Below are 20235 nucleotides of genomic sequence, written 5' to 3'. Positions count from 1 at the left end.
ATGAAAATTGATTCTGCAGGTTAACCCATTTTTTTTTCAATTAATACTCGATCGTAGAATGATTATGAAATCATACTCATTGTAAAGCCGAGTAATGTACGGTTCGAGTATAAAATTTTACTTGAAACGAAAACAATTTTATATCCGGATTGAAAATGAGTATGATTATTTTTAGAGCTCTTATTTTTACACCCAATTTGAAAATGATTGTGATTTTATACTCGAACTGAAAATGAGTATGACTTCACACTCGATTTGAAAATGAGTATGAATATGTTTAGATAATCGGTTGATGTGAAGGTTCATATCGACCAATTCTGGTTAAATTTTTTTATTTTTGTTTGCTTTTGAAGCTATAATTTGTCTACGTAGTAATTAGCATCGATCAGTTCTGGGTTTCTTCATGAATGATGAACATCAACCAGAATTGGCCTACGATATCATAAACATCGACCAATTCTTGCTTCATGATTTTACAAAAAATTCATGTTTGGTAATCACTAACATTAGTTAATTTCTGAAATAACAAGATTAAACATTTGTTAATCAATTGAATGAATACTAATTAATCAAGGATAAATTAGGTATTAACTAAAATAGTTGGATAAGGGTATTTTATTCCACCAAATGATTTTTTCCTTGCGTCGTCCTCAACAAATGATTTTTTTCATATATGTTTACCAACTACTTATTCCAAAGTTTATGAAAAACGTGTACGCAGCAAAATCTCGGTTGGGGGCAATGGAAAATACTCATAAATCATTACCATAGACTTCATCAAACTCTCAAGAAAGTCATTACCATAGTCTTTATCAAATTCTCAAGAAAAATGACAGTATGATGGCAATCAACCCATCTAGGAAATTGGCCGATGGAACCGATTTCTAAATTTGTCTTTCTGTTCACTGTTTGCCTCCACTAAACCGAAATTATTTTTGCCTCTTTTACCTTCAAGCTCCGCCATCGGCAACTTTTACAAATTGCGCTAAAAAGGCACTTGCAACATCCCTCTAAATGAAAATTTCATCGACTTTTTTCTTTTTTTTCCTGTTGATCGGTCAAATAGAAATTTCATCGATATTATAATCCTACACAGAAATCAACAAACACTTAATTGAATTTAGTTTCAGTGATTGGTGTACGACACATACCAAACGAGTGTCTGAAATCCATCCCCACGAAATAAATAGTGAACATGCACAACAACCCCCTTCGGGGTGCTGAGAAATAAATGCTATCTATACGTGCTTTAATATATTCCTGCAATACTAATTTCTAAACATATTGTTGCCCAGCCTAGCTTGAGCACGGAGCCACCGATAGGTCAGCATCCAACCCACATGGTTCAACCTCAAGGTCCCCAACCCTGTCTATATACAGCGACAATATCTGGACCACGTTGATCAGTCGTTCGTTGAGTCTTTATTAATCAGATTTCCACTTCCACACCATCAGCTCTTCTCTTGGAAGCAAAAAAGAAAATCAACACTCATGTACGTGTGCGTTTTAATGGACACAAAACCAGAACCACAGAATTTAACAAGAACTCGTATATATATATATGTAAATGACCAAGCAGAAATGATGGTCAAAGACAGGACACTATTTGTGTAGGTAAACGAAATAGGATTGCCACGTGTCATACCAAGTAAGGTAAGGAAATCCTAGTCAAAAATCTGTGTCAGTGACCTGTCAAATCAGTCAACATCAGAAGGCGAAATACAAATCCCAAGCGCGAGATAACTCTCCACCCCGAATAAAGTAGAAGAACCATAAGGCGAAGTCACGAAAAGATTACTTGGCGAAGAAGATAAGTGAAGTAGGAGCAGTAAAGCGCAAGAAAAAGGACAGGTGTTCCGACAAGACCACGTAAAGTCAGCGAAAGGTGGGGGAAAACTTTATGGAATATGCTCCGGGCGAAGCATAAAGTAACCTCGGTGAGATGATATGAGTTGTATGCCACTAAGGTTGCTTAGGCCTATAAATAGAGACCTTTGGACAATGTAAAGAAGGGGAGATATTTTGGAGGGGGAAAGATCTAGCATAGGAGAGAGAGAGAGAGACAGGGTTTCCTTGTAATTCATAGGCTGGTAGAAGGGATTAGGTTTTCCTTGTAACCCGCGAGTGTAACTTGTATTTCGCTTGAAATTAATAAATAAGTTTAAGTTCTAGTGTTTATTATGTCTTAGATCTTGCATATTTTCCATTTGGGTGTGTTACTGGATTTCCAGTAATCACATTTTGGCGTCCAGAAACAGGGAACTTAGATTGGGGATTTATCCTCATCTAAGAGTTAGAAAAGGAAAGAAGTTGTCTTAGAGATTGCAGAGATTATAGATCTGGCGAGTTGTTTGAAGTTAATGTTGTAGACCTTGAGTTTTTACATTCGTAGACAAGGTTAGGGACATAGAATAGGAAGAGATCTTGGAATTTCGCGTGAAGAGCAAAGAAAGATCGTTGAAGATTGTTAGATGGCCAGGACACCATATCGAGCAAGGCATGTGATAGCAACAAGAAGAAGCAAACGTATAGAGGCGAGGAGAGGAAGGATGGAACCGGCCGGAACATCAGCTGTAGGAAGCAGACGAGAAGAGAACCAGCGGCAGAAGGAGGAAGATGGCCTCAGGGAAGGTTCAGTGCACACATCCGATACAGACACCGTTGTCGAGGAGAAGATGAATCGCGAGGATATGGAAGAGAATATCGGAGAAGAAAACATGACGTTGGACCATATAAGGGAGACGCTCCATCGTGAACGAGAACGGGACCAGGACTTGGCGGAACAACAGGTGCAGTTGGAAAGGCATAATGCTAGGTTGAGGAAACAAAACCGGCAACTTAATGAAAACGTGGAGATGAATGCCATAGATTCGGAAGGAAACACTGTATATTCGGAGGAAGATGAACTGCGGCGAAGAAGATATGACCACGAGGAAGATGAAGGAGGACGATGAAGGAGGACGAAGAAGAAGACGACGAATGAATGAAGACGAAGAAAGAGACTTGAGAAGAGCACTGGAGATCTCACAATTGGAATATCAGAGGCGGAGACATGAGGAGGAACAGAGGAAGGAAGACGAGCTGCAACGTCGGGCGAACCTTATCCGAGACGAGGAGGAAAGGCGACGACCAGGCGAAGAGAGGCTTAGCGTGATGAGAGGACGTCACCATGAGGAGGATGGAGGAAACTTAAACCAAGAAGTCCTGAACGAGTTAAGGTACATGAGGGATTTAATTAATAACTCACGGAGAGGTGGAAGAGTACAGTAAGCAGAAGCAATAGAGGAAGCAGATAAATCTCCATTCACCTATGAGATCATGCATGCGGACATCCCGGAGAAATGCGTATTACCAACACTTGCAACCATATTTAGTGGATCGGAAAGTGCAGTGCAACATTTGAAGCAATATACCCTTTCATTGATGTAATGGGAACGAAATGACGCAGTACTTTGTCGATATTTCTCCGCGAGCTTAACAGTGGAGGCATTAGCCTGGTTTGATGGACTCCCGGAAAAGTCAATATCATCATTCAAAGATTTGCAGAGGATATTCTTGACGACGTACATAAGCAACAACTTGTTAAGACCAGGGATAAAAACATCGTTCAACTTGAGGAGAAGGCCAACAGAAAGCTTGCGGGGGTTGGTCACGAGATGGAGAACAGTGTGCAACGAGTTAGCCGGGAGAGTTGATGAACGAAACTTCATCCTAGCCTTCGTGAATGCTTTGATCCCAACGGACCTGCTGTACACACAGATATTCATTATTCGAAACTCGATAACGATGAATGAGATGAGGGAGTACCAGGAGGAATACATAGCGTTGGAGGAAAAGCAGAGGTAGGTCAGCGAAATGACGTTGGCCCCAGCGAAAGAAGGGAATTCTAGGCTATTACCAAGGACGGTGCACACAGTAGAGGATAAACTCGGGCGAGGAAAGGGAGAGCCATCATTTCCCGTCCCAACGAAGCTTGTGGCCGTCTCGAGTGGAGATCAGGAGTGGATTGATCAACAGAGGTATGAGGAGTCAAAACGAAGAAATCATGAGCCACGAAGCTATAATACGAGATACCAACCTAGGAATAATCAGGGACCCAGATACGGGGAAAGGAGGCCCAATGGACCAATCTTTGAAGATGTGAAACTCCCACGACTTAATACAACTGTGGAAAAAGTGTGGGAGGCAATAGTGCTGACAGAGGAAATCCCCCCCCCCCACCAAATTTCGGAAGAGAGCCCCCACCAAGGTCTCGAAGTCATGAATTTTGTAAGTATCATCGCTTCCATGGACACAAAACAGGTGATTGCAGGAACGTTCGGCGAATTATACTTCACTTGATAGACCAAGGGAAACTCGCGCATTTCCTAGAGGGTTATATGCCACCCCCACCACCTCGTGGGAATCAGCCAATATACCGGATCGAGATAGACCGAGGAAAGCAACAATTAAATTGTAATTCGATAATTCACGCGGCAAGAAGTCTCCAAGACTTTCATGACAATGTGCTTAAAAGAGTACACAAGAGGGATTTCGATGGAAACGAAATATTCAACGTCATGATGAAAGAACCGCTAGAGGAATGGCAGAAGTGGGAGATAACCTTCTCGGCGAAGTATGCACCTGATGGGGAAAATTTCGCACACAAATCCTCTAGTCGTGACCTTGGGATTCGGAAAATATTCCAGATGGGAGGAATAGCAAGCTGAGGAAAGGAGAATTTGGGCAATAGACAGAATCTTAGTTGATACTGGGAGTTCAGTTGATATCCTCTTTTACCATACCTTTAGGACCATGGGATACAAGGACTCGGATCTTGTACCTTCTACATATAACATATATGGGTTCAATGGGGTAACGTCTAAGCCGAAGGGGGAACTGACTGTGAAAATTCTCGCTGGCGAACTAGAGATGAAGGTCACAGTCTGTGTCGTAGTTGTCGATTCTCCTTCATAGGGCGGTCTTGGATACATGGTATAAAGGGAGTTGCGTCGACATATCACCAGGCGATCCGGTTCCCAATGCCAAGTGGAATCGGCGAGATAAGAGGAGATCTGAGAGACGCAAAAGAATGTATAACAAAAGACGTGCATAACTACGAGGAGAAGTTAAGAAAGAAGATGGAACAAAGGAAGAAAGTCAACGAAGAAAGAAGAGCCGAACGGCTGATGGTGTTTACGATAGAGTCTAGCAAAGAGATGAGCGGAACGCAGGAGGATGAAGAGGAAACCAATGAAGCAAAAATTCGTATCGAGGAAGATAATAACGCAATTCCAGAGGAAGGAGGCCAGGTCAATCAAAAACAAGGTGGAAAGGCCAAGAAGGGGAAGGTTGCTGAAGGAAATGAAATGACAAAGAATAAAAAGGAAACTCCCACGAAAAAGGAGAAGAAAATTCCACGATAAGGAGGGAAGATGAAACGGTCAAGAGGAAAAAAGGCACAGGGACAAGAGGCCGAGGAAAGCGTTGAAATAAAAAATTCACAGAATAAATTGAAAGAAAGTCGCGAAGACGAGGAAATGGCCCGGTTAAAGGAAGAACTTTACTAAGAGAGGCGAAGGAAAGAAGATCTGGTCAGGGAACGAATAAGGTTAGAAAGGGAAAATGAGAAGTTGATCATCAGAAATAATCATTTAAAAAGGAAGCAGGCAGATAGTAATATGCAGGAGGAGAGATATGCTATGGGAGAAGCACGAACTAAAGAAAGACATTACACGCGAAAAAGAGAAGGCCTGGGACGAGGTGAGCAAAGGGAGCGAGAAGACTTGAAGAAGGCCATAGAAAGCAGCAGAAGAGAATTCAGAGAAAGGGAGTATCAAATGCAACAATCAATAGCAAATACTCGAGGAAGAAACCATATCCCCAAGGAAAGGAGAGAAAGTGATTTGCAAATGGTAAACAAATGCTCAAGGAATGAACCGTGCAAGCCAGAAATAGCGGCGCTTTTCTCGTTAAGTAAAAAGGAGCATGAGAGCTTGCGAAGTCTCGTCGCAAGATGGGAAGCAGTATGCAAAGAATTGAAGGGAAGAATCTCGGAAAAGGAGTTGGTGCGATCGTTCATCTATGCTTTATCAACCGGGCAGCCGTTATTTTCCCTTGGACCCCTCGTTGTCCTTCGCGGCGTCAACTTTTGGTTCCTCGTCGTCATCAAGAGACAATTCCTCGTTGGTAGGATCAGCAGCTTCATCCTAAGGCTTCTCATCATCAGAAAAAATCTTCAAAGGAAAATAAGGAGGAGGAATTCCATGCTCAGCGCAATAATCACAGAAGAGTGGAACCAAATAGCTCTGAGTATTCTTGCGGGCCGTCTTGGCTACCTTCTTGGAAGAATCGATGATCTCGTCCATATTATCATTTAGACTCTCAATCTCCTCATTAAGACGAGAAACGTCACCACGAGCTTCATCTCTCTCCCTAGTGATACGAAGGACCTGACTCTTATAACGCTCATCTGATTCTGCGAAGATAAGAGAAACTACATTAGAAACAAGGAAGTAAGCCGGGTCAAACAAATATAATAATACACCTAAAAACTACCTTCCGCTTGAAGGATATTAGTATTTAAAGTACTCTGAACATCAGAGTATAGATGGTCGAGCTTGGCGATTTTGAGATTGGAATCTTCAAGTTGAACACATAACTCATGATACATTCTATCCCAACCTTCACCATGAGAGGATTTCAAAGTACTCTTGTCAGACTGAATGGCGAGAGCGCCTTTTCCACGGAGACTTGTAAGCTTGATCGGAGGAGAGGATTTCGCAGGTTTTGGACGAGAGGAAGTGGCTAATTTAGATTGCAAGAGTTCCACCTTTTTCTTCAAACAATCAACCTCTTCGTTTAGACCATCCACAGTGTTCTGAGACCTACGAAGAGTAGCTGCGAGCTCGGTTTTGCTTTTGGTCACTCGATCGTAATCTTCCTCCAGTTTCTTATAGTTGTCCATCGACGAAGAATGGAGGCTCCGCGAGGTAGTAAGAGAATTAGAGACCCAATGAAGCTCTGACTTAAGGCGCAGGTTGTCATTGTGGAGGTGGAGGTTCAGTTCCTCGTTATGGGAGCATTCAACTGACAGACGGTCCACTTGCAAGCAAAGGGTCTCAGCCTTTTCATTAAGGATGGAGTTCTCATAAACATAAATATCTTTTTGAGTTGTAAGGTTCACCATCTCAGCGCGAATATCTTCCAGCGAGGCGGAAGCTTCGTCGGAGCTCATTTGACGTTGCATGCATCGAGCTTGACGAAGCATAAAATAAAAAAATAATGGAAGCAAAGGCAAAAAAAATAGAGGGACGTCCAAGAAAAAAGAAATTACTCAAAAGCTTATCTATCTTTTGGCCTTGCTTGCGGGAATGATCTTTTTCTTTCTGAAGGTCCTCCGATAAAGCTTTGAATTTAGTTTCATCCTTTTTAGCCATCTCACGAACAAGTCGAATTTCCACGAGGGTGGCCATGTGACGGTAGACTTCCTGCGAAGCAAACTTGAACTCGGAGACGAAAAGGAAACATGACAGAAAAGGCACAAAGAAATCATATGGTTCATCAAGGCAGAGTACTGTTGGAGTGACAGATTCATTGAAGCACTCAAAAGCACAGACGAGTCTTGGGAGAGGAAGTCGTCAGAAACAAAGGCGGACAAAGACTCCAAAGCACGAGATCTCATAGCCGGATCTTCTTGAGCCTTGTGGTAGATACCTCGAACGAATTGCATGTCAGGTTCGAAGAGAGGATTTGACATTACAGGCCGGACAGGTTGCTTTCTCTTCTCACCAGAGGGAGGTACCTCCGAAGAACTCTTAGGATGTTCAACTCTTGGATGAACAGGGGAATCGGCGACCTTGGGACGGGTAGCAGAATCAGCTTCTTCCGGAGGAGAAGGAGCACTAACTGAAGGGGACGGTTGCTTAGTGCGAACGGGACGACCAAGGAGAGTGGAGGGTTGTATTGCAGTTAAGGCATCCACATCCAGGGTCTTTCGCGGCCTCTTGGATGCACCAGACGGAGGAGCACTTGTCTGCGAAGTCAAAAGTTAAAAACCAAAAAGGCTAAAATTTACAAATAAAAGGCGATAAGGATGGTACCTGAGAAGAAGGAGGAGGAGTAGGATGAGAACGTTTCTTGTGACCCTTGGGTACCCCAGAAGTGGGTAGTTCGCCCTGCGAAGAGGCGTGACGTCAGGATGGATAATTATTACAAAATCGCTAACAACAGACGAAAATGATACCTGTTCAGAGGGAGTCTTCTTAGCAACCACTTTCTTATCCTGTCGCGCCTTGACAAGTCCAGCAGCATGCATCACATACTAAAACGAATTGAGAAACATAAGTACAATTGATAGTTCCAAATGATACAAATCGCAGTAGGAAAAATCATACCTCGCTAGGAACAGTCCAGCGAAGTTTCCAGGGTTCACATCCCGCGAGGTAACAATATCTGGGAAGGGGACCATTGCGAGGAAAGCCCTTTTCGTCGTAACCCCAGACGAAGGGACCGCCAACTACTAAAGGAAACTTCGCCCAGTCATCAACAGAGAGACGAAGTTGGGAATCCACATCCAGTAGAAAATCCTTAAGGGGGGGAGAAATCACCTTCCTAACAAGCTCAAGACCCCACTCCTGATGCTCCCTGGTACTTGTAAACACAGCTGAATAGTTGTCCATGAAAGAGTCTATGTTGAAATCCAAGGAATCAAATTCGTCCGCTGAAGAAGGGAGTTGCGAGATACCATCGCGAGAACGGACTTTGAACTCGTTGGCGATCCGAATCGCATTACCAGTAAGCTGGAAAACCCCGCACTGCAGCTACCGAGAATCTCCAAGAAAATGGGGTTTGAAGGATCATACAAGGGGAAAGATAGTCCCGCTCTTAACTGACCTAGAGAGATTATCACCTTATCAGCAGACCAAGTGTCTGAACCAAGCCATCGGTAGTTCAGTTTCATCTCTTGGGTAGCAAGAACAGCGGGATCTGGGGAAGAATCAACAGCTGGAGTTAAGGTTAAACCTAACTCATGGAGCTCGGCTTGAAATTCCTCGAGAGTTTTAAGTGAAGCAGATGCAGAAACACCTTTAGGAGACATGGTGATGAAGAAAGTAGAAGATTTCGGGAAAATAAGGTAAAAATAGCAGAGATCAAACAAGTAAAGAGCAGAGATTGGAAGAGGCTGAAAAGAAATTCAAGTAAGGGTGGAGAAGTGTATTTATAGCAAGAAGAAGGGACCGGTAAAATCGGGAAGCGGCATGATCGAAGTAAAGGTGACCGATGACGGACGGTTACCCAGGGAACGTGGCCACGTGGAATTATGGGTATGGAGAACGTGACGGTTAAGGAAACTGAAACGATTCTTATTTCATCCTCACAGCAACTTGGACAGAATAAGAAAAGGCAAAATGTAGGTACACGAAATAGGATTGCCACGTGTCATACCAAGTAAGGTAAGGAAATCCTAGTCAAAGATCTGTGTCAGTGACCTGTCAAATCAGTTAACATTAGAAGGCGAAATACAAATCCCAAGCGCGAGATAACTCTCCACCCCAATAAAGTAGAAGGACCATCAAGATACTAAGGAGAAGTCACGAAAAGATTACTTGGCGAAGAAGATAAGCCACGAAATAGGAGCAGTAGGGCGCAAGAAAAAGGACAGGTGTCCCGACAAGACCACGTGAAGTCAGCGATATGTGGGGAAAATCTTTATGGAATATGCTCCGGGCGAAGCATAAAGTAACCTCGGCGAGATGATATGAGTTGTATGCCACTAAGGTTGCTTAGGCCTATAAATAGAGACCTTTGGACAATGTAAAGAGGGGGAGATCTTTTGGAGGGGGAAAGGTCTAGCATAGGAGAGAGAGAGCCAGGGTTTCCTTGTAATTCATAGGCTGGGAGAAGGGATTAGGGTTTCCTTGTAACCCGCGAGTGTAACTTGTATTTCATTTGAGATTAATAAATAAGTTTAAGTTCTAGTGTTTATTATGTCTTAGATCTTGCATATTCTCCATTTGGGTGCGTTGCTGGATTTCCAGTAATCACAATTTGTATAAGAAAAATTTGTACGTGGTAGATATGTGTTCAAACGTGGATTGGATTGAATTGAAAATGCACGAGTAATCTGCATGGTATTTTTCATTTTGGATCCTAAACTCTAAAATCATGGTATTCACCCCAACAGAGTCTCCGTCCCCAAGATCTATGGTATCTAGTGGCCAGGCACGCTAGACTACAAGCAATTCACGAGCCAAGCACGATCGTGCATGAAAGGCATAAAATAAGGATTACTGAATAACTGCAGTAGGTTTTGAAGGACTTAAAAGGGAAATATAAATGAAAAATATGAGATAAGCACACATAATGCACTGAAAACATAAAAACAGATAAAAACATACAAGACATGGAGATATCAGAAGCATTTGTCTGGAACAACTGCTTGGTGGGGACTAGCTAGCTAAAGTCTCTCTCTGTGCAATTTGATTTTTACTTACAGTTGACAGCTAAAATCACTCAAACCTTAGAGAATACTCCCATAGAGTATAAGTTACTCTGAAACGGACCAAGAGCTACTGATCAGCTAAAAAGAGAACAATACCAACTACTACTATCTATCCATCATCCAAGTGAATTATTGAAGTGATCATCTGGTCACACGCACACACAGAGGGTAGCAATACTGACAGAGGTGGGACTTGCATCGAACCTTGAGTTAGAAATTGATGATGAAGGGTTAATCGTGATACAGGCAGGATTGATATAAAATCAAAAGAGAAATCGGTGGAGAGATCGATGATAATACGTATGATTGATTGATCAAATTTGCTTAGTAGGAAAGAGAGATGTGCCATGTGAATATTGAGTGTACAGGGATGGGATCCTCATCGATGTCGTTCTTCAATCATTCTCTCTAGTTATCTCTCTTAAACTTTTCGCCATTAAAGCAGACACAGCAGCAGCCACAGCAACAGCACCATTTCCTCTTCATCATCATTATCAAGTACTCTCTCCTCCTTAACTAGTCCTACAAGTTGGTTGGTTAACTGAACAGACAACAACTGAAAGAGAAAATCAAGAACACGTACAGCTGAGAACCGTTTCTAATCTCTCCATCAGGTGATCATATATCCATTCTTCTTTTAACTTTGTTCTTATTTGTTTCCCTCCAGAATTCCAGGTACTTTCTAGTAATTCTAGTTCACTAATTTTTTTTTAGTAATTCATTCTAGTTAATTAAGAATTAATGGATGGAAAAAATAACAGTGTGACATATTTTTTAGCAACTACTAATAATGTGGCTGATCAGAAAATGTAGTGGCCTTAAAATTTCCGGCAGTGGTTTACAGTTCGATCGATCACCTTTACACAATCAATTACTACTTGTTGATGAAATTTCATGGGATATTTATCTTCGTATCGTGCTAGTTAGGGCCACTGCCTCATAGTGGTGCTAACTATAATATTCCGTTACGGAGTTAGGACTATGTGAAAATCCTGTTTAGAGATTCCGTTACGATACCCTATAGCGCACCCTATATATGTACCGACGTGGTCTCATTTTCTCAATTGATAGTGACACAGCCTTGGAACAAAAACAAAAAGAAAATCAAAAATTATTTTTGTTTTCCAAAATCAGTTGTTTTCGGACTAAAATGCAAAACTTATGGAGAGAACCGAAAATGAAAACACTCTGAGTCTATGACAATTACATATTTATTCTTTCGTAATCATAACGTGATAACGTAATGAATTATGCTACACTTACTGAGAGAAATCTTTATCTTTCGAGACAATTTTGAATCTTGGCTGTGAATGCTACACATGTATAAACAACTTGCATTTTAATACAGGCCTCGAAAACTGCCGCGTCACTATGAAATTTCTCAGTTGGTATGAGAAACTGATGCATTTGTGGCTAACTAGAGACCCTAAATTAATCATATATTCTGATATTTTTTAGTTATGAAATCCAAGGTCAATAATAGATGAAAGCAATTTCCATCTCAAACTTGACACCCACTAGATTTTTGTGGGACTGTATGTATATGCATGTAACATGTCATTGAATGAATGACCCCTATTCGGCCATACTTCTGAAAACCAACCACTTTAAGAATGGTGCAAAATTTTCATATGTCTGAATTCTGATAGGCAAAAAATCAATGTCCTTCGAGAAAAAGTATGTGCCCCCTAGAAATGACCCCAGTGTCTTTAGTAGACACTGACTGACTGACCCCTCTTTCTCTATCTAAATCATCAATGGAATGGAATTTAGTTGTTACTGGTGGCTATCACCTCTTACGCACGGTGGGGTTCTGAAAATTGTGGTGGCGTTTGTCAAAATGCCATAACTACAGTCTAGTCATATTTCATATGGTTTCTGTTCATTTTGCTGGACCTAATTCCAGTTAAAAAGAAAAACCTAACCTCATCATTACTGCTTTAATCAGCCCAATGATAAGACTAATCAGTTCTGGTTTTTGTTTGTCACACATGCATTGTCTTTGACACTGCAAGTGTAGTCATAAAGCAGCACCTGAATAATATGAATCGATTCGTCTGAAGTACAAGATTCTAAGTTTTGTGTTGATGAATGCAGAGATGGATCCATTTGAGAGTCAATCGGCCGGAAAACAATCTTACCGCAGGGACTCTCGCGACTCGCTGGAAGTCTTCAATCCATCTAGCACTCCCCCTTCCAAAACGACTACCAGCGCTGCACCGACGTCCCGTCCAAATCCGGCCTTGCAAAATTGGGGAGCAACACAGGGTACTAATAATAATCCTGTACCTGGCAAGGATGCAGCGGATAGTAAGAATCAATTGTCAAAATCAAGCAGTACTAAAACAGATGAAAGTACTTCTTGGATGGCTCTCAAAAATCCAACACCACCGCAGCTGACATTACCACCGCTAATCGAAAAAACCATATCTTCCACCAAAAAAACAGTTCCAGATAGTGATCACAGTCAGAAAAACACAGAAAAAGATGTTCCTTTGAGCAAGGAAACTGGTGCAGCTGCACAAAGAGCAGCAGAATGGGGATTAGTATTAAAAACTGACGATGAGACGGGTAAACCACAAGGTGTTGGAGTCAGAACTTCAGGTGGAGAAAGACTACCATCGTCCAGGAAAAACTCTACGAATTCCGAGGATTCCGACGGAGGTGTCGGGAGAGGAATGCCAAGAGTTTCTGAGGATCTAAAAGATGCTTTATCAACTTTTCAACAGACGTTTGTGGTTTCTGATGCCACCAAACCTGATTATCCTATACTGTATGCAAGTGCTGGTTTCTTTAAGATGACCGGGTATACCTCCAGAGAAGTCATTGGCAGAAACTGGTATGCATCTCTCTTTAAATGCCATAACTGTCCCTTTGCCACTTTCTCAAATTTCAATGAATTTTCTAATTTGGCTTCAAAAATCACATCCCTGAACTACAATTGTTACACGATGCAGTCGATTTATGCAAGGCGCAGGAACGGATCCACAGGATGTAATGAAGATAAGAGAGGCACTAGAAGCTGGAAACACTTACTGTGGAAGATTGATGAATTACAAGAAGGATGGATCCCCATTTTGGAATCTACTTACAATTGCTCCTATCAAAGACGACGATGGCAAAGTTCTCAAGTTCATTGGGTGAGTGAACCGAGCTTGTTAATTCAAAGAAACACAGTGAATTCTTTACAGACGATAAATAATCGAATAGTTACGTTCTCAACAGAATGCAAGTGGAAGTCAGCAAACACACTGAAGGAGCGAAAGAGAAGACGGTTCGACCCAATGGATTGCCTGAATCATTGATCAAATATGACGGTACTTTAGTTTCCGTTCAATTTGTTTTCGAGCAGCATTAGCTAGAGATTTAGAATAAGATGACGTAAGTGTTGTTGGATAATTGATTTTGCAGCTAGACAGCGGGAATCAGCAACAAGTTCAGTGACAGAATTAGTACTAGCTGTTAAAGACCCACGCGCACTTTCTGAATCAACAAACAGACCATTCAGGAAATCAGAAGGCGGTGGTATTGGTGCAAATGGACGACCTAGATCATCAGAAGCTCTCAATCCTCCAGGAAGAAGAAACTCTGAAAATGTAGCACCTCATAGACGTAATTCACATGGCAATATGCGAAATTCAATGCAACGAATAAGTGAAATTCCTGAAAAGAAGCCAAGAAAGTCCGGATTACGTTCTTTCATGGGGTACTCAACATTTTCCTAGACAAATACTTTATAGACATCGAAGCGCACAAGATTGATTACCAGGGCTCACCATTTTCATTTTTGTTTATAGGTTCAAGGGAAAAGGACACTCAAATGCCGAAGAAAATGGGAATATGGCATTTGCATTGGAGGAAGAGGATGATAGTGAAGATGATGCTGATTACGATGGAAGACCTGAGAGTATGGATGATAAAGTGAGAAAGAAGGAAATGAGGAAGGGTATTGATCTCGCGACAACACTTGAACGTATAGAGAAAAACTTCGTCATCACTGATCCTAGATTGCCCGATAATCCCATTGTATGTTTCCATTCGAAAGTTTACTTAATCGTCCTTAATAATTCAGTGTCATTCCTTAGTTTCTGATAAATTGGTTTCGGAAATGTTTCAGATTTTCGCTTCAGACAGTTTCTTAGAGCTCACTGAGTATAGCCGTGAAGAAATCTTGGGCAGAAACTGCAGGTAACCCTTAACTAAAACCTGTCGTTTAATAACACCCGCCTAAGAAATTCGGTAACGGTTTATGAACCACGTGTAATCCTTTTCTGACGTGGAGACATCTCTAACCACCCACGTGCCGTGGACGGCGGGAAGGACATGCCGTGTCCTCAAATTGCAAAAAAAAAAAGTTTAAAATTTCTTGACATATTTTCTCGATTCAATTTATTTATTTTTCGAAAAAGATCAAGTGCAACAACTAATTGCGTTGAAATACACTGTGATCATGCCTAAATCAACAGGTTTCTTCAAGGTCCTGAAACTGATATGGCGACAGTCAAAAAGATCAGAAATGCTATTGATACCCAAACAGATGTTACTGTACAGCTTATCAACTACACCAAAACTGGTACTGAGTTTTTATTTTTCAATTTTCAGCCATATCATTTAGTCTTGGTCTCAAATTTTTTTTACTAATTCGGTGTAAAAATGTTCCAATTCATGCAGGGAAAAAGTTTTGGAATTTGTTTCATTTGCAGCCTATGAGAGACCAAAAGGGAGAAGTGCAGTATTTTATTGGAGTCCAACTTGATGGGAGTGAACATGTTGAGCCACTTGCCAATTGTATCCCAGAGTCTACCGCAAAGGAAAGTGCAAAAGTGGTACGTATCTACTTTTTCCAGACATTCTCATTTGAAATCCGTAGTTTGCAATTTTAGAAACAACACAAATAGATTAGATGGATGCATCCAAATTTTCAATTCGGTTGGTTATTTGAATATTGTTGGTGGTTGTGAGAATGTATTGCCGGTTGTGTTTTTGGTCAGGTGAAAGAAACAGCAGAAAATGTTGATGAAGCTGTGCGAGAACTCCCGGATGCTAACATGGTAAGTCTACATAGAAAAAACCAATAGAAGAAACCAGTGTTTGGGATTCTCACATTTTTTTTATTGGATATCCTCAGAAACCGGAGGATCTATGGATGAATCATTCGAAGATTGTTCTGCCGAAGCCTCACAGGAGAGAGAGCTCATCATGGAAAGCTATTCGAAAGGTATACATGATCTTTAAATTGTTCTATCTTCCACTTTATGTTGATACTGTAGACCAGGAACTTGGAAGCAGCATCTGCGAGACTGACTAGATTGCTTCCACAAATTTTGTTTCTTCAGATTCTGGAGACTGGAGAATCAATTGGCTTACATCATTTTAGGCCGGTAAAACCATTGGGCTCTGGTGACACCGGAAGGTTTGTAGATTTTTATTCCCATAATATGATGAATATGATAGGTGTACAATGACGTTTTTATAAAACTAAAAATACTCGTCTACTGTGTATCAGTGTTCATTTGGTGGAATTGATTGGAACTGGAGAATACTTTGCGATGAAGGCTATGGATAAGGGTATTATGCTCAACCGTAACAAGGTATTGAACTATGGCTTCTTAATATACATAGAGTTTCTTGTTCTTTTTCCGAAAATTAGATAGCTTGTAAAACATATAAACGATAGATTTTGGTGACATTTGTTTGCATATTTATGCCTTCCCTTTATTTTGCTTAATTTCTTTCGTATCTGCATTGCAGGTGCATAGGGCTTGTGCAGAAAGAGAAATTCTCGATTTGCTGGACCACCCTTTTCTTCCTGCATTATACGCCTCTTTTCAGGTCGACTGTCAGTATGGTGTCTGTAGGATGTTTTGAGATAACAAACTTACAATTGTTTGCAATTTCTTGGTGCTCATGTTTAATATCATTTTGGATTTTTTCAGACTAAAACACATATTTGTCTGATAACTGATTACTGCCCTGGCGGTGAGCTTTTCCTACTTTTAGACAGACAACCAACGAAGGTCCTTAAGGAAGATGCAGTAAGGTATTGCTTTACTTGCTGATTGTATCTATCTGATTTGTTGCTGCTTGTAATCCCTTAACAAAAGAAACTAACATCAAACTTTCGATATTGGGCAGATTCTACGCTACGGAAGTAGTTATTGCTTTGGAATACCTTCACTGCCAAGGTGACATGTTAATCATCCCTGATTTGACCAAAATTTCTTGTGACAGTATCAACATATCTCTTATGCCGTTTTTGAATTTCAGGTATCATATACAGGGATTTGAAACCGGAAAATATCTTACTCCAGGGCAATGGACATGTAGCATTAACGGATTTTGATCTCTCGTGTTTGACTTCTTGCAAGCCAGAGGTGTTTATATAAACTAGTTCTTATTAATTTCGATAGATATAAAACATGGTACTTGTTCAAGTAGGTTGTATAGTTATTGAATCAACTAATATTAGTACCTACTAAATGCAGCTTTTGATTCGAAGTAACAATGATAAGAAAAAGCAAAACAAAGGACAATTGCCTCCAATCTTTATGGCTGAACCGATACGAGCTTCGAATTCTTTTGTTGGCACCGAGGAATACATAGCACCGGTTCGTGTTTATCTGAATATTTCAATTCATTCAACGTTAACCAACGAGTAGTTGTATTTTACTTCTCTTGACCCATTACCTTCATCATACTGACGATTTTATATTTTTTTCAGGAAATTATCACTGGAGCTGGTCATACAAGTGCAGTTGATTGGTGGGCTCTAGGTAATAATTTTTGGTCCGAAGATAATACTTAACTTTCAGTACTTTTATTTCTTCTGCACATGTTTTCTGTAACTTTTCCTTGCACGACTACGTCCTCTGTAGGCATTCTTCTATATGAAATGCTCTATGGATATACACCATTCAGAGGAAAGACGAGGCAAAAGACATTTGCTAACATTCTTCACAAGGATCTTAAATTCCCATCAAGCATTCCGGTGAGACATTCTATCCCAGTTGATTATTTTCTTCTCACATTGGTACACATATTCCAACATGAAAGGAATTTCAGTAACTTATTTACGGATCACAAAAATCTGCAGCATTTACACTAGATTTCAATGTTTGTGCAGGTAAGTTTCCACGCAAAGCAGTTAATGTATCGCTTATTGCATAGAGATCCCAAGAATAGATTGGGTTCGCGTGAAGGTGCAAACGAAATCAAGAACCATCCATTTTTCCGTGATGCCAATTGGGCTCTTGTCCGTTGCACGGTAAGAAACTTGAAGTTCTAAGTTAAATGAATTTTTGTACATGGTATGGAAAGCAATTCCTAAACTTGATACTTGGTTTTGTTTTGTGGTTATATTAATGTTCAGAACCCACCTGATCTCGATACTCCCACACCAATCACGACAACCGAAGATGCTGAAAAGGAAATCAAAGTTGTTGATCCTCAACTTTTGGATTTGCAAACAAATATCTTTTAGAGGCATTCTGGGATCTACTTCAAATGCACTGAATGGTCCATTTTAACTATCTAAAACATGGATGAACCAAGAAGTAGTTCACTTTCATCCAGTACCCGTGTGTCTGGTCTCACTATTTTGATTTTGCTTCTTTTGTCCTCCAAGTCGGTGAAGCCAGAAATTTTCATTGTTATTTTGCTTTCTTCTTTTTCTTTACATTGTTATTGTGTGTAGTTTTTTACATTGCTCTGTCTTCTGTAATTTTTATCTTCATTGGTGTGATACCTTGAATTTTTGGTTAAAAGTAAATAAATTCTCCTTTGCGTCTATTGATCTCATGCATCCGCAGTTATTTTAAAAAGATTTAATAGATAAAAAAGAACTCGCGATTGGGGATATTGAAACTAAGTGGGATATAAATTACTTAACCAGTAGTGTCTGTTAAGGGGTGATTTTTTTGGTATGAAAATACTAAAATACGCTTTGGTTAATTTAAAAATATGATGAAAAGACTATAATACCCTTTCTACTAAAACTTAAAATCAAAAAACCAAATTCATATCCCTATTTCTTCATCAGTTCCGGCACACTCGGTTAGGGTTAGGTTTTTGAATAAAAAAAATATTCATCGGTACACTTGGTTAGGGTTAGGTTTTTGAAAAAAAAAAAAATCTTCATCATCGTTCTTCATCCGTTCTTCGTCGATTCAAAAATTTCTTCGTCGATTAACCTACCTGAATCATAAGAATGCCTCCACGAAAGAAACCAAATGCCCAATTGAAGTCAAATTTGATTGCTCAACAAAAATTACAAGAAAGGCTTGCTTTGATTGCTCAAGAGCAAGAAGAAGAAGAAGCATCGAACTCGGACAATCAACCTCTCGTAAACATGGATTCTGTGAGAAGGTAAGTGATTTTGAACTACTTTATGAGTGTTTAAATCGATTTATAGCAATGGGTTTAGGTTAGAATCGCGAACCCTAACTCAAACAGTTGAGTTTCAGCGAGTACCGGCATTGAATACAGTACGAATAAAACGATGGTATTGGGTTACGACATTCGATCTAGAATGAAGGCAGTGCCAGTATTAAGTTACGTCTTTGATTTTAGTATGAATGCAATGCTGTTTTCAAACCCATAGTCGCCTGAAACTGAATGTTATGTACCGGCATAGAAATTGGGTTGAATACGATGTCGGTTTTAGGTTACGACATTCTTTTATAATTATTCGAGCATGCCGGTAGTGAACTTAAAACTTATAGGAAAACCAATGAATTTATCACCAGTACCTTGGTTTTAGGTTGCATATTATGCCGGTACCTTGTTACGTCATGGATTTTATTTTTTCGAGGGTGCCGATAGTGATCTTTTGGTATTCAGGAACAACCTATGAAACCTATGACTACCGGCATTGTCGATAGTTAATGTACACTGCCGGAACTATGTAACGGCATGTGTTATTTGCTAAGTTTCTATGTCGTTTTGTGTACCGGCGTGGTTTGGTTTGGGTGAGTCTATGCTGGTATTGGAACTGAAAGTGAGTTGTCTTATATTCATTTCGTTTGCTTATGATATAGCGCAAAAGCCAAGGAAGCTAACAAAAGAAAAACTAAAGATGTTGTCACTAAGAGAAGAAGGAGGGACGGTCTTGATACTCCTCAGTCTCTACCTCCTCGAGGGAAAGATCAAGGTCGCAAGAAGCATTTGGGGGCTGATACAAGAGGGAAAATTTGGGAGAGTCGTGCTGACCATAGTCGACTCGTAATCCATGAACCTATTGGAACACTTGAGCACGATGAGGAAGATGAAGAGGAAAGTGAGGAGGAAGATAATGAGGTTCATCCAAGTCAATTAGCAAGCCAAAGCGAAGTTGGTGGTCCAAGTCAACAACCGACACAAGGCAAAGGAAAAGGCAAGGGCAAAGTAAAAGTTAAAGGTTCGTACCTTCCTCATAAGGATGACATGATACCTGAACTTGATCGTGGTAGAATTTGAGGTGAAGCTCCGGAACCGAAAATTTTATTTGGATACAAGGACTCGTGGGCTCGTACTATCTATCAAACCTATGTAAGCATTTTTTATCTTATGCATATTTATTGTTGTGTATTTATGTAAAATTTCTTAATTGTATTGTCTCCTAATTGTAGGATCATAAGAAGGTTGTGCGTGTTTGCCGAAACCAAGCCGCGGATGGTTGAGATTTGTCTACGGAATGTGAAGAGGTCAAAACAATAGTAAGGGATTCTGGTATATATGCTTTGGTTGAAAATTATGTGAAGTGTGATACTGTGACT

General features: G+C 40.4%; 1 protein-coding gene across 2 annotated transcripts; it reads left to right on the top strand.

Annotated features, from left to right (window-relative positions):
• Positions 1-10399: 10399 nt before the first annotated feature.
• Positions 10400-18271, top strand: LOC113312899 (phototropin-1-like). Of its 2 annotated transcripts, XM_026561631.1 has the most exons (22): positions 10400-11097; positions 12581-13322; positions 13441-13623; positions 13709-13800; positions 13895-14189; positions 14281-14509; positions 14601-14671; positions 14950-15056; positions 15155-15309; positions 15475-15534; positions 15612-15701; positions 15820-15896; positions 15990-16074; positions 16235-16315; positions 16420-16523; positions 16619-16668; positions 16751-16857; positions 16969-17091; positions 17205-17256; positions 17359-17471; positions 17607-17747; positions 17853-18271. In XM_026561631.1, the coding sequence occupies exons 2-22, from the start codon at positions 12583-12585 to the stop codon at positions 17961-17963; spliced, it is 3066 nt and encodes a 1021-aa protein (XP_026417416.1). In that variant the 5' UTR covers positions 10400-11097; positions 12581-12582; the 3' UTR covers positions 17964-18271. The 2 variants fall into 2 exon arrangements, with proteins under 2 accessions (XP_026417416.1, XP_026417415.1); XM_026561630.1 differs by lacking the exon at positions 10400-11097 and having other exon boundaries at positions 12395-13322.
• The last annotated feature ends 1964 nt before the right edge of the window (positions 18272-20235 follow it).

Source organism: Papaver somniferum, chromosome 9 (genome assembly GCF_003573695.1).
Source record: "Papaver somniferum cultivar HN1 chromosome 9, ASM357369v1, whole genome shotgun sequence".
In the NCBI taxonomy this organism is placed as follows: domain Eukaryota; kingdom Viridiplantae; phylum Streptophyta; class Magnoliopsida; order Ranunculales; family Papaveraceae; genus Papaver; species Papaver somniferum.
The sequence above is the reverse complement of the archived record's forward strand: the minus strand, read 5'-3'. Positions and strand labels throughout refer to the sequence as shown.